This window comes from Littorina saxatilis, linkage group LG13, assembly GCF_037325665.1.
Source record: "Littorina saxatilis isolate snail1 linkage group LG13, US_GU_Lsax_2.0, whole genome shotgun sequence".
Classification (NCBI taxonomy): domain Eukaryota; kingdom Metazoa; phylum Mollusca; class Gastropoda; order Littorinimorpha; family Littorinidae; genus Littorina; species Littorina saxatilis.
In genome coordinates this window covers 13,537,539-13,565,292 of record NC_090257.1, presented here as the reverse complement: position 1 = coordinate 13,565,292, position 27,754 = coordinate 13,537,539, and the positions used below count along the sequence as shown (strand labels likewise).

The window sequence follows — 27,754 nt, the reverse complement described above, 5'->3', positions numbered from 1 at the left end:
GTGAGCTGTTGTCAGCCATTTTGAATAGAGTGTGGTATGTTCTGTTGTGATGAAGTTACTTGTAAATGAGCTGGTGTAAATAATATAACAGCATAAGTTAGTTGACGGATAATTGAATAATACTGAGAAAGAATGGAAGTATTATTATGTGGAGAAGTTTATCTTAGAATTGAAACTTATGGTAGCATAAACTTTCTATACAGCATCCCGGTGGGAGCAGGGCGCGCTCGACCGAAGGGTAGACGAGGTGAGAAGAGGAGCGTCCCCTCCTTGCGGCCAGGACCAGTAGAGTCGGCGCAGGGTTGTAACGCAGCGCTGGAGAACTTGCATCTGGTGTGTACCCCATATCACCATGAATGTCGCCATGTCATGGGTGTGATATGGTGCAAGTGTCGGACCCGCTGAGTCGTGAGTAAACCGAATATTGTGCGACCTAGGAGAGTGTGCGCACCCACAGAACTGTGTATGTGGAATAGGATTGTGCGAATCCAGAATAACTTGTAACCACTGAACTGTGAGTTAGCAAGTGAGGTAACCAGCTAAGTGGTGTAGCAAAGGATTGGACGAATCCAGAATAGTGTGTGCGGCCACTGAATTGTGAGTCGACACGTGAATTAGTTAAGTATGTGTGATCCTTGAACTGAGAGTCAACAAGGACGACATCGTCGAGGGAGAGACTTTCCTTTCATCCTACTCGAGATAATATGTTGTATTGAATGAAAGAGTCTTTTGAGTGGATGTGAGATATTATATTTATATTTTGTTGTGATTGCTGGTTAATATTTGTGAGTGCTTAAATATAGGTACGAGGGCAAAGGGCAGAAATTGTGTTCAGTCTTTGTGCCTTGTTTGAGTGTTGTGTGTGTGTGTGAGACGGGAGTTTGTAAACAGAGTAGCACACGCATTTTTTCTGATAGGGTATTAACAACACACATACATTTACACGCAAGTACCAGCCGTAACACGTACTAACGCACAACATGATATTGAATGGTGTGGTGAGTGTTTTATTGAATGGGATAAACTTCTCGAATTTGAGAGGTTTTTTGATCATGTGAGTATCCACTTTGTAGGTTTGTTATTTCTTTAAAAATTAATAATTTGCCTTCGATTATTATTTAACAATTTTCTGCGCATTTTCCGGATGGAGTCAGATACTAAACGCTCGCACGCACGCTTACCCACAAACGCATGCACAAACACAGGCACACAAATATATTCAAAATAGTCATTCTTATCTGTGTAAAAGGCTTGGCAGATCTGTGGGGAGAACATCATTGCGTAGAGTCAGGCTGAGGGGCCAGTGGTGATCGATTTGTTTTTTAAATTATTATTTGGAGAAAAAATTAAAGCAATTGTAATACAGCGCTTTAGAAGAAACATTGTTAAGGGTGATGAATACTAATTACTGTTAAATGATTCCTTTTCACCCTTTGTGTTTTGAGTCATGTGCACGTACTATTTCACAAATCAAGAGATGGACGTTTTTGAGTAATCAGAACACAATAAATCAAAGCAACTTTTATGCAGTGCTTTAGACAAATAGTTGATCAGGATGATGAGTACTATTTCCTGTTCAAATGACTTGTTTTCTGCCTTTGCGCTTTGAACCCAGACTGGTTTAAGAGGTCTGTGTGGTGCGTCATTGAGGCTTCTGCGGGATTGAAATTAACCCTGTTTTGGTCGTAACACTCAAACGTTTACCAGGGTAGAACAATAACGAAAAAGAATAGCCAATTTCCTCAAGTCCCCAAAGACAAACTCCTTCCTATGAAAACAGGTCGAATCATCGTCTCAGATTTGGCCAGGCTTTTAAATGGGATAGGACCATCCCACTTGGTCACATATCAACAGTAAACAGCCTGTGTGCTAGCTGTGCACATAGTGAACTTTTATATGAATTGATTTCGTAGTGCCTTTCGAAGAAATTACTTCATTAAAAAATTCCAACTTACCACAACAAGCAGCCAGGGTGTTGTGGATGGTCTGTTGAGGATGGTCTTACGGTCTTTTTTAAATCGGGCCAAATTTATGTGATGACTAAGAGACAGTACTCATGTCCCACCCCCGTGTCACCAACCAAAAGCGCATGGTGGCTGATTGCACATGTATAAAACACGCACACACCTTGACTGTCGTTGCTGCTAGCTTTCTATACTTGGAGGAAGCAGCTTAACTTCCCTGTAAATGGACGAAACAGTACTTATGGAATACAATTAAATGCAATCTTTGGAGAGAGAAAGGCTGAAGAAGCTAACCTGTAGTTGTCCTCGGTATCAAAGTCAAAGCTGGCTCCGAAAATCAAAGCGCTCATAGGGTGTTTCTGCACACTGACATATGATACGAACAGAAGCAAATGCACGGTTCGTATCTTTTTGGAGGTAAGAACTCCTTTGTGTGTGTGTGTGTGTGTTTGTGTGTGTGTGTGTGCGTGTGACGGACGGTGTGTGTGTGTGTGTGTGAGTTTGTGAGTGTGAGTGTGTGTGTGCTATGTATGTGTGTGTGTGTGTGTGTGTGTGTGTGTGTGTGTGTGTGTAAGAGTAAGAGAGAAAGAGAGAGAAAGAAAAAGAGACTGAGAGAGAGAAAGAGACTGAGAGAGAGAGAGAGAGAGAGAGCCTAGAGAGAGAGAGACGGAGAGAGATCAAATCAAATCAAATCAAATCAAATTTTATTTTACGAGGGTTGTGACATAAGCAATATAAACGAGCTTCTTTTCAACCAGCCCTCGCCCAGAGAGGGACTATATATACAAACGTAAAACAATTACAAAAGATAAGCATAAGAGAGAGAGAGAGAGAGACTGAGAGAGAGAGACGGAGAGAGAGAGAGAGACTGAGAGAGAGAGAGACTGAGAGAGACGGAGAGAGAGACTGAGAGAGAGAGACTGAGAGAGAGAGACTGAGAGAGAGAGACTGAGAGAGAGACTAGCGAGAGAGACCGTGCGAGACGGAGAGAGACGGCGAGAGACACACACAGAGTTAAGTGTACAGTGCAAATAAAGTTTGATGTTTGAATGATGATGCAGTGCAGATCATGATGTTGATATTCAGGCACAGAAAAGCAAAGTTAACTATTCAACCACGGATGTCTGTTCAAGGGTTCGACTATAACTTGAACGCCGTGCGGCATAGATTGACAGGGTTGCACGGCTTGCTCAATAACGGCTAAATTTCCCAAATTCTAATTTATTGATCTTTGGGGAGTGTACTAAGGCTTATAGGGGGAGCGTACTAAGCACAGAGACAGAATCTCGGGGGAGCGTATCAAATGCAAGTCAAAACAGTGACTGATTTACTTCACGAACAACTCTTCAGTGCTGTTATGGTTGGTCATCAAATTTAGCTCTTCAATCAGACGTAAAGTTGACATTATAAAACAGTCAGGGCTTAGATATAACCTTCGACGAGTAGATGCGACTAAAAAGTAAACATCCTAACTTTGTTAAGATACCCGGTTATTTTATTTTAATAGGGCCTTTTACACCTGGGCTATTCTAGGCGACCTTGACCTTGGCCCGCTGTGCCTCGGGCAAAGTCAGCCACTGTTGCGCGTTGTTTGAATGGTGGAGCTGTACGATGGTGCACAAACATTGCTGTTATGGCGTGTGTGGAAGTGATTTAAGACACCGTGAGAGATCACACATGGTCGGTGTTGGATGGGTACTGTTTTCCAAACCCTCTAGAGATTTAGAAAAGCAGACCTGTTTACACTACACATTGAGCGTAGTAAACTACGAATTTGAATAATATACTACGCAACTACGCAAGTCTGTCGTTTTCTACGCAAACGGTATTTAAAAAAAAAAAAAAAATTTTTTTTCTTTTTCGTCTTTACACCTGTTCCTTGTCCCGTTGTGCTCTCACACCGCCCCGTCCCTGCACGCAAACGGTATTGTTTCGGCTACGCATATCACAATCCGTAATTTTCTTCATCTCCCTTGACCGATCCATTTTCCAATCCATGTTTTCGGCCAGCAGTCGTTGGCTGCGTGCAGCGCGTAAAGCGCCCACGGGCGTTGCGTTGTAGCTTGTTAATGCCGAATAGGCTTCTCCAAGCAAATGCCGGGCACAACTGAAAGCGTTACTGCCAAACCATGCGGGCGTTTCGACACAATGGCTGAACGCAGAGCACACGAAAGTGAAGATGAGAACTGTGAAGAAAATGACTCCGAAAGGCCACCGACCAAAAAGAAAAAGACGAGCAATGCGCCGAACCAAGTCTTTCTGCCAAAATATCATCAGGATTACCCATGCCTTGTCTTCGCAGAAAGGAAAACATCATGCTCATTGCACTGTCTGCAATTCCCATTTTTGACTCACATGCGAAGCAAAAGTGAGTCTATGTACTCACCCGAGTCGTCCGTCCGTCCGTCCGTCCGTCCGTCCGTCCGGCCGGCCGGCCGGCCGTCCGGAAAACTTTAACGTTGGATATTTCTTGGACACTATTCAGTCTATCAGTACCAAATTTGGCAAGATGGTGTATGATGACAAGGCCCCAAAAAACATACATAGCATCTTGACCTTGCTTCAAGGTCAAGGTCGCAGGGGCCATAAATGTTGTCTAAAAAACAGCTATTTTTCACATTTTTCCCATTTTCTCTGAAGTTTTTGAGATTCAATACTTCACCTATATATAATATATAGGGCAAAGTAAGCCCCATCTTTTGATACCAGTTTGGTTTACCTTGCTTCAAGGTCAAGGTCACAGGAGCTCTTCAAAGTTGGATTGTATACATATTTTGAAGTGACCTTGACCCTGAACTATGGAAGATAACTGTTTCAAACTTAAAAATTATGTGGGGCACATGTTATGCTTTCATCATGAGACACATTTGGTCACATATGATCAAGGTCAAGGTCACTTTGACCCTTATGAAATGTGACCAAAATAAGGTAGTGAACCACTAAAAGTGACCATATCTCATGGTAGAAAGAGCCAATAAGCACCATTGTACTTTCTATGCCTTGAATTAACAGCTTTGTGTTGCATGACCTTGGATGACCTTGGCCTTGGGTCAAGGTCACATGTATTTTGGTAGGAAAAATGTGTAAAGCAGTTCTTAGTGTATGATGTCATTGCTAGGTTTAGTTATTTGACCTTGACTCTGAAGGTCAAGGTCATGTAAAGGTCAAGGTCAAGCATGTGAGTCGTATGGGCTTTGCCCTTCTTGTTCCGTCAGTCAATCAATACATGTGGTAAAAAGTAGCAATCATTGTTCTTGTTGTTGTGATAGGTCGACGAGAAATTCTACACATTCAATTACAAAACTACACATTTGCCTCATTTTGCTCCCAGAAAATACACATGCAATGTTTTAGGGGTAAACAGGTCTGGAAAAGTGCCGAAAATGGATTAAACTATGTGGAAGAACGATCGAGAGGTTCAACATCGAAAAAGTCAACAAAGACACCTACATTTGCACAAAACACTTCGTCGGGGGGCACTTGAAAATGACATGCTGTTTTTCTTCATAAGTATAAATGGAACAAAAAAGATTGTACCATGCTTTGACTTTATGTGCTGAGAGAGGAAGAAATGGTTTTAAATGTAGCTTTTTCATATCCCCATAAACCAAAGTGTGATACTGCAGCTAGTTAGCAAAACAATTTCATTGAAAAACTAGACAGCAAGTGACACATAGTCTACAAACCAATGAACACGAAGGCATTTAAGAAACAGGATCATTCTTTTAATCTTGTCTAAAATTTTGAACATGAATCTCACTGCAAAAACACAATCTAACAGAAGTGGCAGAAAAAATAACTACTTCAGCATACAAATGGCCCAAAAGAATATGGTCTGAAATCAGACAAAAAGCATGACAGCTCGGTGCTTGCAGTTGCATACAACAAGAACACAAAAATGAAAAAAATGGTCAAACTGAACTATGTGTCGTTCAAAGGAAAAATGGTTTGCCTCAAGGAAAAAGACTTGAGAGACATCACATAACTGTACAAGCTCACAAGAACTATTGGTTGTAATCATGAGTACGACTAGACTGAAATGATAAATAATGTGCATCACAGTACTATTCAAGCACTAAAAAGTGCCTCTCACTAGCTTGTCACCAAATAAACAAAGTAGGTTGTAACAAAATTGCAGATTAATAAAAAAAAAATAGTTCAATCAATAGTATATATATGTGACTTGTCACACCTGACATTAAACTAGTGATTTCCATCACTATCCTTTTCAGGCATTAAAAATAGTTCAAAGCACCTAGCCCCACATAGATAGAAGTAAGAGGCTCATTCACAAGCTAGTGAAAAGCTTTTCATTCTTTTGTTTTTCTCAAAAGAAAATTCATAGTATGACAACAGTATTCACAGCAGGCAGTTTTAAATCACGCAAGGGCATTCTCCAGGTGTGTTCACGAAATACATTGTAATTTTAAACAGAGACAATTTTCAGTTCACGCGTGAAGATGATTTTACTGACCAAGTTTCTCCCCATATATTTCATAACCCTGCAGGTGAAAATGGGAATACCAGCACAGAATGATTGTCAGTGAAAATTTAATACCAACACTTCAAACTACATCACTCATCATAAAACAGAAACTGTGACTCCAGAGTGGATTTAAATGAAAATCAAAAAGTGGAAAAACTCATACTCTGTATAATTGACATTGTTGTCCAAGTGTTTCAAACTACATCACTCATCATAACTTGAACAGAAGCTGTGACTTGGATTTGAATGAAAATCAAAACGCGGAAAAACTCATACTCTGATAATTGTTGTCCAAGTGTTTCAAACTACATCACTCATCATAAAACAGAAGCTGTGACTTGGATTTAAATGAAAATCAAAACGCGGAAAAACTCATACTCTGATAATTGTTGTCCAAGTGTTTCAAACTACATCACTCATCATAAAACAGAAGCTGTGACTTGGATTTAAATGAAAATCAAAACGCGGAAAAACTCATACTCTGATAATTGTTGTCCAAGTGTTTCAAACTACATCACTCATCATAAAACAGAAGCTGTGACTTGGATTTAAATGAAAATCAAAACGCGGAAAAACTCATACTCTGATAATTGTTGTCCAAGTGTTTCAAACTACATCACTCATCATAAAACAAAAGCTGTGACTTGGATTTAAATGAAAATCAAAACGCGGAAAAACTCATACTCTGATAATTGTTGTCCAAGTGTTTCAAACTACATCACTCATCATAAAACAGAAGCTGTGACTTGGATTTAAATGAAAATCAAAACGCGGAAAAACTCATACTCTGATAATTGTTGTCCAAGTGTTTCAAACTACATCACTCATCATAAAACAGAAGCTGTGACTTGGATTTAAATGAAAATCAAAACGCGGAAAAACTCATACTCTAGTAATTGTTGTCTAAGTGTTTGTGTGGTTAAAAAAAACCAAATGTACCTGATCATGAATGAAATCAGAGCAACCCATATGTTCATTAACCATTCACTGCCACTGGTCCATAGGCATACTCTTCAGTTTCAAAAAGGAGATGTGTATTGAAGAGGCAGTGCTACTGTTAGTGATTCAAAGTGCCATACATCCCATCCTAGTGCTGTGAAATGGGGATATATTCAATATTTCATGGAAGCTAACTAATATTTGCATGTATGCATGCAAACATACTGTGACAGTACTAATACAGTAAAAGCATTATTGAGGGTGAACAGCCTGCTTTGCATGGTTTCAGTGAGGAGTAACAATACTAACAATAACAATATGAATAATAACATGCCTATGTTGTGAAATGTGAGCACTTGCCACCCCCCCCCCCCCCCCCCCCGGACACTGGCAAAATCCCAGCAGAATGTCCCCATCTTCGCTGACGATTATGCACAGTTTATATGAGGAAGTGTGCAGGTAGGTTGTCTGCCTCTGTGTCGGTTTCACCTCCGCGGTGTAGACGAAAAACTTTTCCACTTCTGCACATGTATGTATCTCAAGTTGAGCACATGGCCATAAAAAAGGCGATATATCTTCAAAGGATTTGTAAGTTTTCGCCTTCTTCTGGTGGAAATCGTTATTTTTCTCAATCAGATAGTTCAGGATGTCAACAACACCGATCCTGTGTGCGTTTGATGGGTCACTTTTTTCTTCGGATGTAAAAGGATCGCGTGGTGGAAATCCGATCTGTCGAAGTTTTTCGGAAAGTTTTTCTTGCACGTCCTGTCTTGTAAAATCCGGATCGATCGGTAGTTCCAACTGCTGTGCAGTTTTTACAAGTTGCAGCAGACCATCTCGTCTGTATCCAGTAACAGTATCGACAGCGAGTTTGCCCGTACCCAAGGGGAGTAACTCGAAATGACTCAGCGCGCGGTCAGCTGTAAAAGGCCCTATTGTTCATAGACATACCATCTGAGGCACGCATCGCAGCGACGAACAGGAAGTTATGGGGAGCGTACTAAGAATATTTGGATCGACGGCGTGGTAACTGAGCACACTATAAATAAATAAAATTACATCCAGCACTGGAAACTGGAGCACTGAGAGAGAAAGAGAGAGAGAGAGAGAGAGAGAGAGAGAGAGCGCGCTGACCAACAAGGGAAGCAATCCATCTTCTCACACAGTCGCTTCCCCTCACAGTAGCTCAAAATGGCTACCGGTAATGAGCAATTCTGTTGACTTGCAGCTATTTTTGCAACAGTTTGACGGTTTGCAGCATTTAGTAAGCTCCATCTACTATGAGCAGCAAGTCCAAGCGGCGTGTGACTGTTGACACCGGCAATACAGTGTCAGAAGATCCTGAAAAACGGAAACCGAGCGTCTTTGAGAGACTTGGACCTGGGGCTGGACAGCGAAAATACTCGGATTATGATAGCGCAGAGGTATTGAGCGTGTCTTTATCCACAATCCACGATTCACATATCTTGAATTTATCTCACACGGGTTTGAAATTTAGAGAAGCCACGGGAACGTTTTATTCCAGTCAGACTCTTTGACGTTTCTGGTTTATTGTTGCTGTCCCGGTGTCGAGTTACCAATACCATTAATAATATTAATAATACCATAAAATGAATCATTGAATGATAGTGATAACATTTCCCAGCCCGGTCGGGCACCAAATAATGAAGTATCGCTCTGCCCAGAAGGGGACTAACTCGACCCAAAGTGAGTGCATATCCTGCAGGTGGACTTTTTAGAGGTAGTTAATTACCTGCTTGCAGACTGACAGTGAATGTGCGGGTTGGACTTGGACTGTTGGAGAACAAGTTTCTTAGTTGATTTCTTGGAACTCGTACTCATAGCTCAGCTGTAAATCATACTCAATGTCATATTTTTCATTCAGATTGGGAATCTCGAGAGGCACTCTTTGTATAGTGGGGCACTTGCACTGTTGCAGTAATGGGGCTCGATCATGCAAGGCTGCCAAAGTTATGTCTATGTACGTGTCTTTACAAATTATACAAGTTGTCCTGCGATAAAGGAACACTTTTAACCAGTGCCACAAATGTTCTTTACAGTTTTATGACAAATACACTTTCGCAATAATTCATTTGCCTTCAATCATAATTTTGAATGATGCATCATTTTCCATTTCAGAGGGAGAAAAAGTGTCGCCCATTTCTTCTGACAGGAGAGTGCTCGTATGGAGCAACTTGCAAGTACAAGCATGTTCAGCTGTCCAGGAAGAGTAAAACAAAGTACGGCTAGCTATTTTGTCACTTTGTTGGAAATTATCTCAACAGCAGTTCTGTAATCTCTTATTACTATATTAGTGTGTGTGTGTGCTTTATTAACCCTCTTGGCACTATATATAATAAAAAGTGTGTTCTAAAGTAATGGCTTATAATAAGAGTACAAACAACGTCATTGGGTAGTGTTAGTTTTTGAAGGTCTTATATTAATATTAGACCAAGAAACCTATACATTTTTAGAAAGAAAAATGCTTTGACAATGCAAAGAAAGTAAGGTAAAAGCCATACCTTGATTTTTGTGACTGTAGTAGTCCACTGAAGTGTCCATGAATATTTCGTAAACGTATCCAGAAAACAATGTCCCACACAAAAAGGCATGTACACTGGCACAAACATGGTTTCACTTGTCCAAAATAGCTCAAAAAGCACTGTCACACATCTGGGTGGGCTGGCATGGACAGCACTTTATCTCCTGTGGTGCTTGGCAAAGCACCCAGGGCAGAGACCAACGTCACAGACAGGACACTCCCAGGCGGATCTGACACACACCCTTCGTACCCTTCAACATTATCCATCCACTCCTCAGTTTCCTGTAGTAATAAACATTACCTAAATCTGCCTGACAAAAAAGAAAGTTGTATTGATCAAAATACCAATCTTATTCAATGATTCCAGTTATCAAAAAGAAATAGAGGTAGCATATGCACGGAATAATAAAAGAAACACGCCCACAATTGCTCCCCCAAAAAATGAAAACAAACCAAACTCGTGCAGTCAGTGACATTCACTCGACACGTGCCAAGCTAAGAATGGCCACTGTCTACCCCACCCTTGTTCAGTTACAAACACAAATAAAGCCATCCTTACCTTCATATTCATCCTCAGAGTCACTTTCAGCAACAGACTCTTCGCTCGTGTCATGAACGATGTCTTCGTCTTCGTGAGCACTCTCAATGTCACTCATTTTATCAAAAAACTTGAGAAAAACTGTTCAAAAAACGGCTTGTGATGGCTGCATGAACGAAGGAAGAAGGCAGGAGATAGGCACAACACATATTCTGATTGGTCAATAATGCTCGCTCATTTGCATGGCATGTCCCGTGACATGGGGAATTCCGCCACGATCGTGGCGCATCGTGGCGGACCGGCAAAGCCACGATCATGGCGCATCGTGCTAAGCAGGTTAACAACAGACTTTGTGAACAAGTGTAAAAATCATAAATTTTTAATAACAAATAAAATGTACACATATATTACCTGCTATTCCGACTTGGTCGTGTGACAGACGTTTTCTTCCACACGAGATTACGTTGATTGTCTAACGAAGCCGTCAGGCTGAGTTAGACATCAGCTAATCGAGTGTGGAAGAAAACGTCTGTCACACGACCAAGTCGGAATAGCATTTATGTCTCACAGCTTCAACAGAGGAGAGAGCAAACACGTTTTGTGTACTCAAGCTTAACAAACCTGAACACAGGAGCAGCCATTGTGGAGAGATCTACTTTTTGACGGAAGTGACCGAACAGCTGTGAATGACGTCTCGGTATATGTGAATGACGTCACAGTCATCGTCACAGTCTGTATCTTTTGAAGCATTGCATTCTTCATGACGTCTTACTGTGTCTGCATCCGCAAAATGTTTGTACATTCCGGAATCTTTGTCATCTATGTTCAGAACTCTGTCCTTATAGTTTCAGACTAACAGGCCTTCTGAGCGAGCCACTTTCCAAGGGCAGCTAAATTCGCCTATGGAAACAGTACTGTCGTCTGGGATGCCGTTTTCAGTATTCTGAGCGTTGAAGAATTTGTAAAGAGAAGAAACGATAACAGCAGGAGAAATAAAAGTCGTGTGTGCATTTTTTGGCTTTTGGAGGGACGATTTTGAGTTTGAATCCGTGCTTGCCATGCTCCTAAAGCGTGTAACATACAATCTTGCACACGTTTGCTTTAGTAGTGGCAAAGAAGGAAAGCGTGTGACATATATATATATATATGGCCAAGAATCTGTCAAGGAGTCCAAAAAGTGTTACAATTTGTAGACTTTTTTAAACCTCCTTAAATTTACATGAATAAACATCTCGGTATTCCTGTCCTTCAATTGCAGCATTTTATTTTCCAGTCAAGTGTTCGGTTTATCAAATATTTGCAGATAAAGCACAAATGACTGTATGTTACATTTACACCATAACATAATTTCAAGCCATCAAGGTGCTGTCATTTTCTTAGGTTCAGCTTTAGGCAACTGTTTCACTATCCAATGGCTTGATGGCTGAATGTAGAGTTGATCTGTACTAAAGCAACACTTGAAAAAAGTTTCTCCTGTCTCAATATAAGCAAAATCATTTATCCGTTAGTTACTTTACACCAAAGCCCAGAATCAAAGTTACAATTCAACACTTACCTATTTACACTGTTTTTAAAACAATGAAATTCTCTATGGAAGTGCAGAAAAGGTTCCAGTAAATTTTCATGTCATTTGTTTTGCAAACCTTAACCTCAATCATCAGGTTATTACTTAATTTGAAAAAAGCACGGTCAGCGGTGTAGAAATTATTATCAAATCACCCTCTTTAAATATTTTTACACTATTTTGGTCTGCAGTTTTTTGAGTTACAAACAAGAAATCATAACAAATCCTTTTCACGATAGAATAGTCAGGTTGGTACTCCACTACCGCACCAAATGTTAATTTTACCCATGATCTGTACGTTACTTTACACCAAACAGCAAGTACAAGGTACTGAATTTACATTTAATGGGCTATGCTCACATCAGTTAAACAGTATTTCTAACTTGTTTGTTCTAAGCTACCTGTCTCAAGTCAAAATAAAGGGTTAAATTAATGGTTGTGCCTTTTTGGTTGTGTGTACATCTTTACACAAAAGGATGGTGTAAAGGAACATACAGAAGGCTCCGAAGATCTGCAGGTCCATTTGAAGGGTAATTTATCTTTTATTTAGCTCATAAACCCTCAACAGACTGTTATGTGCTGTTTTTAGCATTATTATGTGCTGCATATGGTCTCAGTAAAAAAACAAGGTGATGTATGTTACATTTACATCAAAATGTCCGAACAGTGGTCCTTCTGAGGTAAATTTTGTCATTCAGTGTGCTTGTTTTCATGTTGAAACAAAGGTTTGGTCTTGCTGGTTGTTCTTGAGCACTGATAAGTTATCTTCTGTCTCTAAAACAAATTCATTGTCATTTTCAAGTATTCTCACTCTCAGTATGTACGTTACATTTACACCCTTGTCAGATGGCCTCACTTAAGTCTCTCTACAAGCCAACAGGTGCAAGCACTAGGAATCCTGTGACCATAGTTTAACTACCAGGTGTCTGAGGTATAAGAAAACACACACTTTTGTGTATTATGGCATTATTTAAAGACTGTGACAAAACTTGTTTGGGCAAGTAGATACAATTTCATTTACACCAAACGCATATTTTTAACTTAGAAGTACAATTAAATTACATCAAACACAACTTTTTCGCTCAATTTAAAAAAAATTCAATCATCCTACCTAATGACTTTCCTCTACAATGATTTTTAAGTAAGTTTGACCAGAAACATTTTTTTAAGATAGTTTCCCTTTTTTCATGATTATTTACGCCAAATGTAACGTACTGACCAGCTAAAAAAGAACGTTCAAAATCCAAAACCTATGTTCAGATCAAACTTTCATTAATCTAACATATGTTTCTCCATCCATTTCTGGACCTATTAAAAATTAGATTGAGATGATACCCTTATCAGTAACTTGGTTATTCAATGCCCAATGTACCATGCGTTTCGCGTAACGCCTTGTGTGCCCCAAAAGGTGCTTTTTTTCTTGAACAAAGTCAATTTTCTCAGCATCCAGACGACTGACAGACATAAATTTGGTATGGATAGAATCTGGATGAGGAATACTTCATAACTGTATTGTTTATATTGTAGTCATTTATAAACAGAATAAAATACAAAGTAATAAAAGTATCCAGAACAGGATTTTTGCATTTGGACACCTTGACAGATTCCTGACCATATATATATATATACTTGATGAATACCCGCTTCGCCGGGAAGAAGTCGAGCCGAATACGCCGGCTTTGCCGGCGCACCGCACGAAGGAAGGGAGATAAACGCGCAAAACACTGGAGAAGAGTAAAAATAGTATAACGGGAATATGGATTGAGCGTTGTCGACAGTGACCTTCTAAAAATAGAAACGGGAATATGGATTGACGCCACACGAAGGAAGGGAGATAAACGCTGAAAACACTGGAGAAGATAAGGAAGAGTTACTGGGAATGGATCCAGAGAAAAACTAAAATCGGTTCAGCGCTGCGTGCTGAGAGCACGTGTTGAAATATCTCATCGAGCAGGTTGTGTCCGGGGTGTAGCTGAATATGGCCACCAAATTTGAAACAGATCCATCGAGAACCTTGGGCGTGCATCGCGGACACACACACACACACACAGACACAAGTCGTATATATATTTAGATATATATATTATTGTATTTGCAATAACTGGAAGGATAGTTGGTGAATCTTAGTATCTATATATATATACGACTAGTGTCTGTGTATCTGTCTGTGTATCTGTCTGTGTATCTGTCTGTGTATCTGTCTGTGTATCTGTCTGTGTATCTGTCTGTGCGCGATGCACGGCCAAAGTTCTCGATGGATCTGCTTCAAATTTGGTGGGCATATTCAGGTTGACCCGGTACAGGACACAACCTGGTCGATATTTCAACACGTGCTCTCAGCGCGCAGCGCGGAACCGATTTTGGTTCCACCTCAGCTATTTTGGTTCCACCTCAGCTACCCGGGCCCCCATACCGACACACCATAGCCGCTACACCACATCACAACGCCAAAGTTCTCGGTGGATCTTTTTCAAATTTGGACACCGTATTCAGCTACACCCCGGACACAATATCATCGATGAGATATTTCAACACGTGCTCTCAGCGCGCAGCGCTGAACTCATTTTCGTTTTTGTGTTCATTTCACCATTATAAGTAACTCTTCCTTATCTTCTCCGGTGTTTGGCGTTTATCTCCCTTCCTTCCTGTGGCTTTCCCGTTCAGTTCTAAGTTACTATTACTATTTTTAGAATGTCACTGCGCTGTCCACTGCGCTGTCCACAACGCTTCCCTTGCACCCGTAAGTTGTTCTTACTGTCAAAGTGAAAAGGTCGAATCAATTTATAGCCACGCGAAAAATACACTCTCACCTATCTCTATATATTTATAGATACAGATATGCATATATATATATACGGCTTCTCTGTGTGTGTGGGTGTTTGTGTGTGTGTGTGGGCAAAAACCTGTGTATTGTAGAGTTCTGTTTGTGATGTGGTCTAGCGGCTTTTGTCTGTCTGTATGATCTGCATCTGGCATGTGAGAAGCCACAGCAGATAATATAGGCCCAAGAAATAAGCTCTAAAATTCTCAATCCCGTTTGACAGGACTTCGCCTTCAAAGGTGATTGTGGTGAACCGCCACGCTGTCTGTCTCTGTCTCGCGCCGTTCACCCCAAATTCCCGTTTCTGAGTAACTATTTTTAGAATGTCACTGCGCTGTCCAGAACGCTTCCCTTGCACCCGTAAATTGTTCTTACTGTCAAAGTGAAAAGGTCGAATCAATTTATAGCCACGCGAAAAATACACTCTCACCTATCTCTATATATTTATAGATATAGATATACATATATATATATATATATATACGGCTTCTCTGTGTGTGTGTTTGTGTGTGTGTGTGTGTGGGCAAAAACCTGTGGATTGTAGAGTTCTGTTTGTGATGGGGTCTAGCGGCTTTTGTCTGTCTGTATGTTCTGGCATTTGAGAAGCCACAACAGATAATATAGGGCTAAGAAATAAGCTCTAAAATTCTCAATCCCGTTTGACAGGACTTCGCCTGCAGAGGTGATTGTGATGAACCGCCACGCTGTCTGTCTCTGTCTCGCGATTCACCCCGGCGAAGCCGGGTATTCCTCTAGTAAAATAATATAGCTATTCTGATGGACAAGTGGGGGAATTTGGAATGGTCTCACACATCCCTTTTCCGATCATCAAAGCATAATGCTACGGAAGTCGGCCATTTTTGCCAATATCCAAAAGCATATTGGCAATAACAAAGACGCATGGTTCCGGTTTACCTATCTGTACCACACGATGTTTCAATCGACAACAGCATACACTGACAACTTGAAATTCTTCTCAGGAATGTTTTTCAGCTTTACAAATGTCGATAGCATACCCTTTTCTGCTAACTTCCCGATGAAACAGGACTAAACCAATTATTTTCTGTCCCTAAACACCACAAAATGCCCAAAGTCGAAAGATGTAGTACAAACAGGGGAGTAAAGCGTAACAGCCGTTTTTGTGTGCCTGTGTGAGCTCAGTTGCCGACTGACACAAACTTTCGCATTCGGCTTTTCTTATTTCGTAACTCCACACTAAATACCCCACCTCCACTCTCAAAGTATTGATGATCAACCCCAGGTACTAACATTCATGAAGTCGTTTAAAAAACGTATTTTAACTGAGGTTGAAAAAATCGCTTCATGACGAGACAAGTTTAATGCCGACGAGTCGCATTATGCTTGTTTGAGTCTAAATATCGGACTTTATTGCTACGCTAAAAACACTCTAGCGTTTATATTGCATTTCTGACCTTGCTTTCTTGTTCTAAACTGGCAAAATGACAACGCTTGCGTCGATGCGTTGATCTCAGGTTCAAATGACTTTATTGTTAATTCTGATTTCAGGGAAGACGTTGACGAAACGGACGACACCAGCCTGAAAAAGTTGCGACTCAAGCCAAAGGGAGGCGAGAAACATCGTGACAGCAATACAGAATCACCTGACATGCCTGGTCGAGCGGGTGGTCGCTCGCGGCGAGACAAGGAAACCAAAATCAAGTCAATGGTGGTGAAGAAATCCGGAAACCAAGACAGCGACGACAGTGGCGACGACAGTGAGAGCAACTGGCTTAATTGTGAGTAATGGGAAGCCTGGAAGCTTAAAAAATCTATTAATGAGTTTGTTCCTTAAAATTATCAAAATTCTAATTCTGAAAATTCTAATCAAAGTTAAAATTTCAGTAAAAAATTCAGAGCTGATTTCATTGTACTCTTTATCACTTCCTGAATTTCAAAATATATATATATATAGATGTCATGTTTGTCATCCTTAAACTGTGTTCCTGATAAAAGAAAACAGGTTACAACGTGCGCATGCTTTGCGGAGACAGGCGCGACCAGTCTCGGTCCTTGTGTTTTGGCTAGTCAAGCCATACTACGTGTTGTCTTGGTGATTTTTGGTATTCAGTGTTGACCTTTTAGTTTCAGGCTGACAGATTAACTAATTGTTTTGATATCCCTTCAGGCGACTTGTTTTTAAAAAATCTGTAAATAATTTCCTTTTAAACCAATATATTTCGAGATGTTCCATTTATAGCACCAGTAAACTTATCTTTTTATAACATTCATACGCTTACCTTCATTTTAAGACCTGATTTTTTAGTTTGGGTGGGTCTGAAACGGGGAGGGGGGGGGGGGGTATATACCCTTGTATGATGAAGTGGTGCGATAGAATTGTGTGTACATGTGCGTGTGCAGCCCTGGACTACAAGAAGGAACTGGAACTGGAGCAGGAGCGACAGCTGTTACAGAGACAGCTCAGCCAGCTGGCAGAGGCCGAGGAGGTGGAGAACATTACCATACAGAAAAAGGTCAGGATGCTTTGATTTTTTTCATCTTTGGCCAGGCATTTAAAAAACATTTCCTTGTTACGGTAACCCTTTTGACCCTATTTTACGCTTCTGTCCTTACACTATTTTTCAAACTGTAAAAGCAAAGTTGAACGAAGCATACCAATCACCATAGAAGTAAATTGGCTGACTCCATTAAACTGTTCGAGGAACATGCATAATATGCAAAAACCATTTGGCACTAGTGACTAGCTGACCAGACGGCTTAGTAGCCGAGTGGTTAAGATGTCGGCCTTCTGTGTGGAAGGTTCGGGGTTAAGAATCTTTGCCACATCTTTGTAAAGGGTGCAGATTTTTCTGATCAACGAGTGTGCAAACTTTCCCCGTTTGTGTGAACACAAAAGCACAAGACCATGTCAGAGTTTGATGGGTTACAGAAACATGAGAGAACCCAGCGGGCATCCCCCGAAAACCAAGATGGCGGAGAAAAAATGTGTCATACATGTACGCGTAAAAACACTGAGTGTTCATGGGAGTTGCAGCTGATGAACACAGCAAGAGAAGACTAAAGCATTTTATTGTTGGTGCAGGTTCCCGCTGCACAGTCAGGATCTGACAGCAGCCCTGAGCGTGGACCATCAGGCAAACCTCCCACCTCCCCACACCACAAGCGCTCTACATCACCGCTTGGGTAAGAATTGTTATTTTTTACTTGTGACTGTGATATGCTTGCCTCTTTCTTAATCTCTGCCTGTGTTTCTTTCTTTTGAAGATTTAAAAAAATAAATTTAAATTCCTCATTGAGTTTAGCTAACAGCTAATCTATGGCTACTTTTTTTCTGCGGATAACTGGTTTCACATTAGGCAAGCTGTCTTTCGCAGGATATGCATAATGGAGATTTGTGCAGCTTCAGCAAGTATTTTCAATTGTGTTGACTGGTTGGTTTTGTCTGACACAGTAAAACCTGTTCCTAGACTTTACATTCCATTTTAAGACCACTGTTTTCTCAGATCTTCTTGTTGTAAAATCTTTTGATTTGCCTCTGTTCTGAGACTTCCAAATTTGGGAAAGGGACCATCACACTGACACTTTCTTGTCACTAATGAATGACTGTGGCAGGATACATTTTGGGTTTAAGTATGTAATTGTCAAAATGTGTGCAGGCGCGGCAAGAAGGAGAAGAAGAAGCACCGTACTAAGTCACCACCAGAGATGCCAGCCAAAGACAGGAAGCTTTCTCCCTCCGCAGCTGACAAGTCCAGAGAACATAAGAAAAAGTAGAGCAGTTTGTTACTGTTTCATGTTTTCTTTACAGGCCTTTATTTTACTTACTTTGTCAGACACAAGCCCACTGCTTCTGCCTCTGTGTGTGCATGTGTGCTATAGCGTGTGTGCATGTTTTTATCTTTGGGTTTGGAAGCAGGTAGGCTAGAATGTTTATTCATGAGCCCAAATCATATCTCTGCATGCATATGTCAAACATTAAGGAGACGGGTGATTATTATGAGGGAAGCGTTGAATTCGAATGCTGACCAGAGATACTGTGTGCCACAGACATGATGCAGAAGAGGACAGCCACAAGAAACACAAGAAGAAGAAAGAGAAGAGACGCTCTGTGTCACCGCCGCCGCCAGAAGTCAAGGGCAAGAAGAAGGATAAAGGGGCGGAGGAATCAGACATGCCAACTTCAAGGTAATTGTAGAATAGGATCAGGAAGGCTTTTAGCAGAGGTAATCTATAATTGAGGCCAGGAGATGTTATCTTGCATCTTAATCCTGAAAAACAGAGTAATGTGTTTCTTGAACCTCATGGCCCATTTGTGCTATGGCTTTCTTACTTAGGCACCACTCCTAATTCTAAACTAGTCGTAAAAAACCCATACACTTGGCTGGTGCGTTTGGGTGTAAGTCTTTGTGATGAGGCTGTTCATGTTAAAACCAATTAAATTACATATCTTACCCAACTCACATATAGCAATTAACCCTAGTTCAGTGCTGGTAACGCTGTACGCGTCCCCTTGGTAACAAGGGAAGACAACTCTAAAAAAAGAGTGACCATCGTTAAGGAGTCAAGGCTAGATCGAGGTTGCCTTCCGTATGCGCGCGCATGCGCCGCCATGTATGTCATTCCTACCTCAGCGCTCAGTCAAGTTGGTCGCTGTTTTGTACGCTCTGGCTGTTTTACAGCCGTTGTCACTGAGTTTTTTGACTTTGTTACATTCCTCTTGGTCTTCTACTCTTCGTCTTGACTTCGCTTCTATGTTGGGGTGAGATCTTTCCTTGTTTTTTCATGATTTTGGCCACAATTTGGACTTGTTTTCTTGAGTCTTTTTTGTCATGGCTGATAGTGCCAGTAAGAGGCATACTCCCAAACAGGTGGCTGTTGAGTCCTCTCCGTCTAAGAAAACTCCTAGGAAATCTAAACAAACCGGCCAGGCGTTTCTTTTTGTTTTAGAACCGACCTCCAAGAAATGTATTGATGTTTTGGTCGATTTACCGGCTACCTCCATTTTGCCTGTTAGGTCCTCGGACAAGGTCGTTCATGAAGATAAGTCTGTTAAAGGGACTTCCTCTTCTGTGGGTTCTGGTTTGGCTTCTGCGGACGTAGCTGCTTTGCTACTTTCGCTCAGTTCGCAGGTTACATCTTTGGCTGCGGAGATTTCTTCCACAAGAGCTGAACTTCGGGCTCTTCCTTCCGGGGTGACGGACTTCGCCTCTCTGGCCAAGGTTCGCCCTTCCCCTTCCGCCACAGTCACGCACGCGGATGTTCATGCTTCACAGGATGCTGATGACCGTCACTTCCTTTCATTGAGTGGTCCGTCTTCCGGCGTTCCAGTTCAGTCTAAAGGTATGTCAGCTAGGCAAGTAACCGGGTTCTCCGGCCAAAGCGTAGCGCGTCCTCAGGAGAAAGTAACCCCTGTCGGTCGGTCAGTGCGGGGTAGGGACCCTGAGGAGCGAACGGAAGTCTTGGTGCACCCAGCCTTATCAGAAGATTTTGGCCGGGGTGTGCAGCTTCCGCTTCCGCCCTGGGGGCAGGAAGAGGGCAGTAAAGCTGACTCCCCATTGAACTATGATAGTCAATGTGGGGGTCAGCTTCCGGATTGCACGGACGTGCATGAAGGGTGTACTGATGATGGTGCTTCCGCTATGGGGGAATGCTCTGAATTCAGGTTGCCGCAGAAGCTGTCAAACGCTGTGCGTTGGCAGCTGAAACGGTTTTCAAGTATTTTGAGGAAGCAGTTCAGCTTCTCTTCCACCCGGGGGGCAGGAAGAAGTCAGTAAGGGTGGCTTGCGTACGGTCGAGTTACCACGTTCGCCTTCCCTTCCGGCTGACTCTCCATTTGACTATGGCAGTCAATGCGGGGATCAGCTTCCGGTTTGCACGGATGTGCATGAAGGTATACTGACGATGGTGCTTCCACTGTGGAGGAAGGCACTGATTTCCGGTTGCCGTATAGGCTGTCAAGCGCTGTGGCGTTGTCAGCTGAAACGGCTTCCAGATATTTTGAGGAAGGTGTGGTCGAGTTGAAAGTTCAGTACGCTCCACCACCTTCTGTACTCTGTGATTTCCGCGGATTCAAGGAGATTAAATGCCCTTTCCGCTTTCGGGAATCTCCGTTGGGGTCTTTTGAGATGGCGAAGGTTTTGTTTAAATCACGCACTCAAGCGGGAGTTCCGGGTGTTATGGTGCCTTTGTTGACACAATACAGTCCGGCTCCTGATTCTGCTAAGCCTTGGCGGGCTCAAATGGATCAGCAAGCACCTTCGGTCGCGTCCTTCATTTGGTAGTTCAACATGAACGCACAGCCTATCAATCTGGTTGATGTGTTTGCGCTGACACATTCTGCTCTTCCGGTTCACATCGGAACTGGCAAGAAGTAGTAGAGGTTTATTCGGTAGGGGGTTCTGGTTTTCAGTTTCTCCTACCGTCTCTCTTTACACCCCCGGTATAGGGGTGTGTATAGGTTTCGGTCGATGTGTTTGTGTTCGCATATAGATCTCAAGAATGAACGGACCGATCGTCACCAAACTTGGTGAACAGGTTCTATACATTCCTGAGACGGTCCTTACAAAAATTGGGACCAGTCAAACACACGGTTAGGGAGTTATTGGTGGATTAAGATTCTACAAGGACTTATAGAGTGACATATTAATGGTCAAAGGGAAATAACCTTCTCAGTTGGTGGCAGTGAGAATGGTTATTTCCCTTTGACCAACGGGGGTGTTTTTCCTACCTCGAAGGAATTTCTTGTTTTATCAGGAAACAGTATTTTCTGACAATTTTTCGTCCCATTATTTATTGTTTCCTGCCGCTACACAGGATCGCTATGAATCTGATCAGCATTCTACTTAGGTTAGAACGCAGATTAACAGATTCTCAATTCCAAGAAGCGGGAAGTTCATTCTTGACAGCTGCCGGCCTATGGGTTACACCTTCTTTATGTCCTCACAATGATTTTGTTCGGACTTTCTGTTAACTTCTTCCTTCTTGACAAGAAGTAGTTAGTGTCAGTCTGAGAGCAACAGGGCTGCAGGTTTACGGCACTCTTTTCAATCTTACTCGACGGGTAAAGACATTCAAGATCACAGCCATGTTCATTCATAGGTGTTTTCTGTCACAACCCATGAATGCAATGAGGCCTTGTCTTTGTTAGACTCAGATTCTAAGGAAGAAAAGCAGGACTGCGTCTCACTCTCGGTCAGGCTTGGGTAGGCACTTGAAGCAGGTCATGCATCAGCAGTAGCCTATTCTTTTGGCTAACCGAATTGGAACAGGCTGGGTTTTACAGCCTCGGTTCATAGAAATGTAAGCGTTTCTTAAAGTTCAGGAACGCTTATGCTCTTTCATGAGCTTTTCCTCGCCGAGAAGGACTCGGGTATCAGGTACTCAGGCGTCACTCTCTCTTATCGTGAGGAGATTTGTCTCGCCTCTCTAGAGCGGACGTTTTTCTCCTAGGCCTTTCGGGCCTCGCACCGTCTCAAGGTTTGACGATGGTGATACGATTTTGTTACGGTCATCTTGAGAGTTTGTCCTACTCAGTTCTGAGTGGACAAGCTTAGGCACGGATCGTTCCTTTTTTGGCACTACAGCAAGCGTCTATTAGGACGCTTGTTAGACGCTTGCTTCTATTCTGGGTTGTTTGTTTTTGCATAGCTAATGAGAGTTATGTTAAGATTTTCCCCGCTAGCGTTTATTTTGCTTTGGGATTCGCCTCCACTAGACTGAATCAAGTCTATTCTAATGCAGAACTGGTTTTCAACACATGACAAGTCAGTGGTTCGAGTCTATCTAGATTACTCAGGGCATTGGTCTTGATCGACCACGGAAGTTAAGTAACTTCGAGCTCGGTTGGTACAAGGATGGGTGACCGCTGGGAACGTTTAGTGCAGCGTTTTCCGAGACGCACTTAACCAGGCGGTTTTTGACGCGCATGCGAAGCAAAAGTGAGTCTATGTACTCACCCGAGTCGTCCGTCCGTCCGTCCGGAAAACTTTAACGTTGGATATTTCTTGGACACTATTCAGTCTATCAGTACCAAATTTGGCAAGATGGTGTATGATGACAAGGCCCCAAAAAACAGACATAGCATCTTGACCTTGCTTCAAGGTCAAGGTCGCAGGGGCCATAAATGTTGTCTAAAAACCAGCTATTTTTCCCATTTTTCCCATTTTCTTTGAAGTTTTTGAGATTTAATACCTCACCTATATATGATATATAGGGCAAAGTAAGCCCCATCTTTTGATACCAGTTTGGTTTACCTTGCCTCAAGGTCAAGGTCACAGGAGCTCTTCAAAGTTGGATTGTATACATATTTTGAAGTGACCTTGACCCTGAACTATGGAAGATAACTGTTTCAAACTTAAAAATTATGTGGGGCACATGTTATGCTTTCATCATGAGACACATTTGGTCACATATGATCAAGGTCAAGGTCACTTTGACCCTTATGAAATGTGACCAAAATAAGGTAGTGAACCACTAAAAGTGACCATATCTCATGGTAGAAAGAGCCAATAAGCACCATTGTACTTCCTATGTCTTGAATTAACAGCTTTGTGTTGCATGACCTTGGATGACCTTGACCTTGGGTCAAGGTCACATGTATTTTGGTAGGAAAAATGTGTAAAGCAGTTCTTAGTGTATGATGTCATTGCTAGGTTTAGCTGAAGGTCAAGGTCATGTAAAGGTCAAGCATGTGAGTCGTATGGGCTTTGCCCTTGTTGTACGGTGTACTAATTTTTCAGGGCGCCCGCTTTCGCGCTCCCTTGTAAGAACCGCAGGTTTAGATTTTGTTCCTGTTCGCGCAGTCACTTTGTTTGACAGCAATTTTGGGCTCAGGGGTTCTCTGTTTAGTGAATCTCGGTCCATCTTTGATGAGAGGAGGCATATTTACCGAAACTGGAAGTTTATTCTTCAGGTTTCGGTTGTAAGACATTTTCTATGACTCTTCCTCGTCAGGAGTCTCCGCTCCGGTCTCCTCTCAGGGGTTCTGGAGTTAGCCTACTGGCTCTCAGAGGACGTTCTTTTATCGTTTACTACCTCAGAAATGTCGCAGTAGCGCGACAGGACGGTAGTTCTGGTCTACCAGCTATGGTATCGACAGGGCAAGTTCTCCGTTCTTGGTATTGTGAATTTCCCTCCGCCTGGCCTTCCCCGTCAGCTTCGGCTTCGGTTACGAGAGCAGACATTCAGGCGGAGCAGGGCGCTGACGAGCGTCACGTTCGTTCGCTGGGCTTCTCCTCTTCGGATGTGTCTGACGGATTTACAGGTATGTGGGCTCCGCGAGTAACCGGGTTTTCCGGCCAAAGCGGAGTGCGTGGTCAGGAGGAAGTACCCCTAGCCTTTGGGAAGGGGGAAAGTTCTGATATCCGGGCTGGCCACTTTGGCACTTGCGTTCGGTCAGTTCGGGGTAGGGACCCTGACCAGCGAAAGGAAGATCTGTTGCTTCCCGCCTTATCAAAAGATTTTGGCCTGGGGGTGCAGCTTCCTCTTCCGGCCTTCGGGCAGGATGTTGTCGGTCAAGCTGACTATGGCAGTCATTCTGGGGGTCAGTTTCCGGATTGCGAGGTTGAGCATGAAGGAGAGACTGACGAAGGTGCTTCCGGCGTTGGGGAAGACACCGAGTTCCGGTTGCCGTTTAAGCTCGCTAGCGCAGTTGTGCTTGCGGCGGAAACGGCAGCCAAGTACTTTGCGGAAGGGGTGGTTGAAAAGAGAACTCAGTTCGCTCCACCTCCTTCCGCTTTGAGCGAGTTCCGGACTGTTAAGGAGGAGAAGTGCCCCTTCCGTTTCCGGGAATCGCCGTCAGTTGCATTTCTGCTGTTAACACTTCGGTGTTGGTAGTTGGCACTCATCAGCCTTTGGCTTCTGGTTCCGCTTCAGCGGTTCCTCTGCCGTTTCACAGGCTGCATCCACTTCCTCTTCCAGTCTTTCAGCTGGCGTGAGGCAGGTGGATGAGAGATCCGTTCATGGAGTTCCGGCTTAGGGGAGTTTTTCCCCAACCTTTTCTGGTTTCGGCAGATTTTGCCTCATCGGGATTGGTTTCCGGTTCTCATCCTTTCGAAGATCGTTGGGATACTACTGAACAGGACGATGAGGTTATGGAAAAAGACGCTTCTGAGGCAGATGGGGATGCCTCTTTTCGACTTTCTGCTAAGCTGCCATCTTTGTTGGCACTAGCAGCAGAGGGTGCTACGTACTATCTCTATGAAGGAGTAGCAGTAGCATCGTCATATGTCGTTACTTCTCCATCAGCTTTGGCTGGTTGGGCTCCTTCTCAGGAACAATCTGCGGACTTTAAGGTTTTAGAGTCTCCTTCGGTGGCTTTTTAACTTATGAAGTTTTCGCAAACGATCTTTTTGCCCCATCTCTGCCTTTGCTGGCATAGCTTGGGGAGGCTCCTGCTTCAGCTTTGCCATGGTTTGCGTCATTTTTCAGCTGATTCGAGCTTTCTAAGGAAGATTTTAGAACTTTAAGTTCTTAGATCCTCACTTGGTGGCATGTGAACTTGGGGAAGTTTTCTCAAACGAGTCTCCTTTGTCACTACTCCCTTTGCGGGCGGCGCTTGGATGAGCACCTGCTGTGGCGTTGCTTTAGCTTGTGCCACCCGCTCAAGTAGCGCATCATTCACTGAGCGCTATCCGTAGGCCTTGGTTAACTTCAAGCCTAAGAACTGAGTTTATTCTTGTGGTCTTTCTACGGAACCGCCTCCGGGTACCCCGGAATTGACAAACATTCATCTGGATGTTTATAGCAGGGAGAAACTGTCTGTTTGCAAGAACAAGGATCTCCTCGCTGCGGAAGTTTGTGTCCGCTCTTCTCTATTATTACTGCCTTCAAACAAGTCTTTCAGTTGTTCTCTCTCTTGTGAGGTTACGTCCTCACTGGTTATCTTTGTGTTCAGTCAGGACGCAGATACGAAGGATGTAGCTCTGATGTTCGCCTGAGAGTAGGTCTCTACCTAATTTTTTGTTCTTTTGGTGAGACTTGAATCCATTCTTTGCCCGGAGGTTCTCTTTTTGAGTTTGCTTCTATGCTCGTGGATTCTTTCCTAACAAAGAGAAGCTCACAGCAAAGGAGAGCGCACGGCAGGCCTCGGCTTTGTCTTGTTCTAAAAGAAAAGCTCTAGGCTCGCCGATCTCGGTGTTAGCTGTTATCTACATGCTCTCTCCTTTTTGACTGGGCTCTGTGCCAATTACCCACTCTTTTTCTGCCTTGAGGCAGGTTAGTGGTGGGTGTCGGCCGGCAAACAACAGCACGCTTTCTCTAGTAATCTTGGCGTTTATGTCAACTGGAGTTTTAGTGTTCGGCATCACCCTTCTTTCTGCCTTTGTGTTTTATCACAGCGGCTGCTGGGGATTAGGACTCCCTCTTTTTGAGGGAGTCACTGGGGTCTTCCTTTTAGGTCATTTACATAGATTGTATGGTTGTTGCTTCCACACTTTGATACACAAATTAGATTGGAAGTGGTACATTTTATTTTTCAAACGATCTTATGCCCGCTTTGTTCCTTCGGAAGAGACTGTACAAGCGGCCTTTTCTAGAAGCCCTTTTACTCCAGGTGGAAACTGGAATTGCAGGACCGGAACACATTAGATGTCTAAGGCAGCACAGATTTGATATGGCCCTTGTGATCGGCTGGGCTTTAAGCAACCAAACAAAGGGCTAGAACTGGTGTTGATTCTTTCAGGCAACACCTCAGTGGCGCTCTCTCTCAAGCAAGAGGGCCTCTCACGCCTTTTCGCTTCCTCAGCGAACATGAGAGTCTTTGATGCGGTGTCACCACCACGAGATCTTACTAGCAGCGAAGTACAGTCATGGGATGCTCAAAGGCTTGATGGACTCTCTCAGTCTGTCGATCAAGAATGTCCACTCTGAACGGACTCCTTCTCACCACGCGCTTCTAAGCCTTCGGGTGGTTTGGAGAAGCCGCTGATAGATGTTTTTGCCTCTTGGTACTATCGCCTTTTGCTTATGTTCGTCTCCCCGTTCCCGGATCCCTAAGCTTGGAAGATCGTTACCCTTGATTTTACTCTTGATTTTACTTTGAGCGGCCTGCCGGTCGCACAGTACGGGCCCGTTCAATCTTGGTTGCCAGGCTTCTTAGGGCTGGCAAGAGGGCGCCGTTTTCTCACACTTGAGCGACATGGGTGTCTACTGTATGGGAATCGTTGAGACGCTCAGGGGATTCTGTCACAACTCTGCCTGGACTTGGTCCAGAGATTCCGTAGGGGTTCAGCGTCTTGGTTTTTCTTGTCACTTCGACTGGCTTGAAATAATGGCGTATTATTAACGGAAAGAACTCCTCTTTTATTCGTTTATTGCAGGTGGCGAGCCACTTATCCTTGCTTTCCGTATTTTCCCCCATGTCTTCGAGTTAGGACGTTACGTGATATCAGTTGTACTGAAACAGCTAGGTCGCAATTTTTCAATTGGGGGCTTAAAAGCCAACACGTTTAAGGGAGTCTTCCTTCGGCTGGCTGAAAACAAATCTCCAGTCTCGTTATGGGGATTTGCTTCTAGTTTCGGGGTTTTTGGGATTGGATTCTTTGATCCTTTACAAAAACTAGCCCGGCTAATCTAACATGGAAGCGGCCATGCTTATTCTAGTAGCTTCTGAGAGAAGTGCGAGTAGGTGCATTTTCTGTCGAGTTTTGCTATAGACATCTCTTTGGAGAAAGGCTGGTCTATGGCTTTTAAGTTACATTCAAAACGTCTGACAAATAAGCGGAAATCGGAGTTACCAGCTCTGATTTACTTTTCATAACACTTAGCAATTTTTTTGCTCGGCTAGAGCCATATTTCACCAATTGAGCATTTTGAGTTTTGAATCTTTTCTGACTCGCACTGATCTGTTTAGATCATTAAAACAAGGGTTCTTGTTCATATCTTTCAACATTGGTAGAGGTAATGACTTAGTGAAGTCAACCT

The 27,754-nt window shown here is 42.8% G+C and overlaps 1 protein-coding gene across 1 annotated transcript in view; it reads left to right on the top strand.

The window, feature by feature from the left end:
- Positions 1-8,580: 8,580 nt before the first annotated feature.
- Positions 8,581-27,754, top strand: part of LOC138983658 (zinc finger CCCH domain-containing protein 13-like) — a 55,890-nt gene continuing 36,716 nt past the window's right edge. Inside the window, exons 1-7 of the mRNA XM_070356939.1 lie at positions 8,581-8,813; positions 9,529-9,629; positions 16,382-16,611; positions 17,234-17,346; positions 17,916-18,016; positions 18,490-18,603; positions 18,881-19,018. Coding sequence (XP_070213040.1) covers positions 8,670-8,813; positions 9,529-9,629; positions 16,382-16,611; positions 17,234-17,346; positions 17,916-18,016; positions 18,490-18,603; positions 18,881-19,018 — 941 coding nt within the window. The 5' untranslated portion in view covers positions 8,581-8,669. The remainder of the gene's footprint in view (positions 8,814-9,528; positions 9,630-16,381; positions 16,612-17,233; positions 17,347-17,915; positions 18,017-18,489; positions 18,604-18,880; positions 19,019-27,754) is intronic.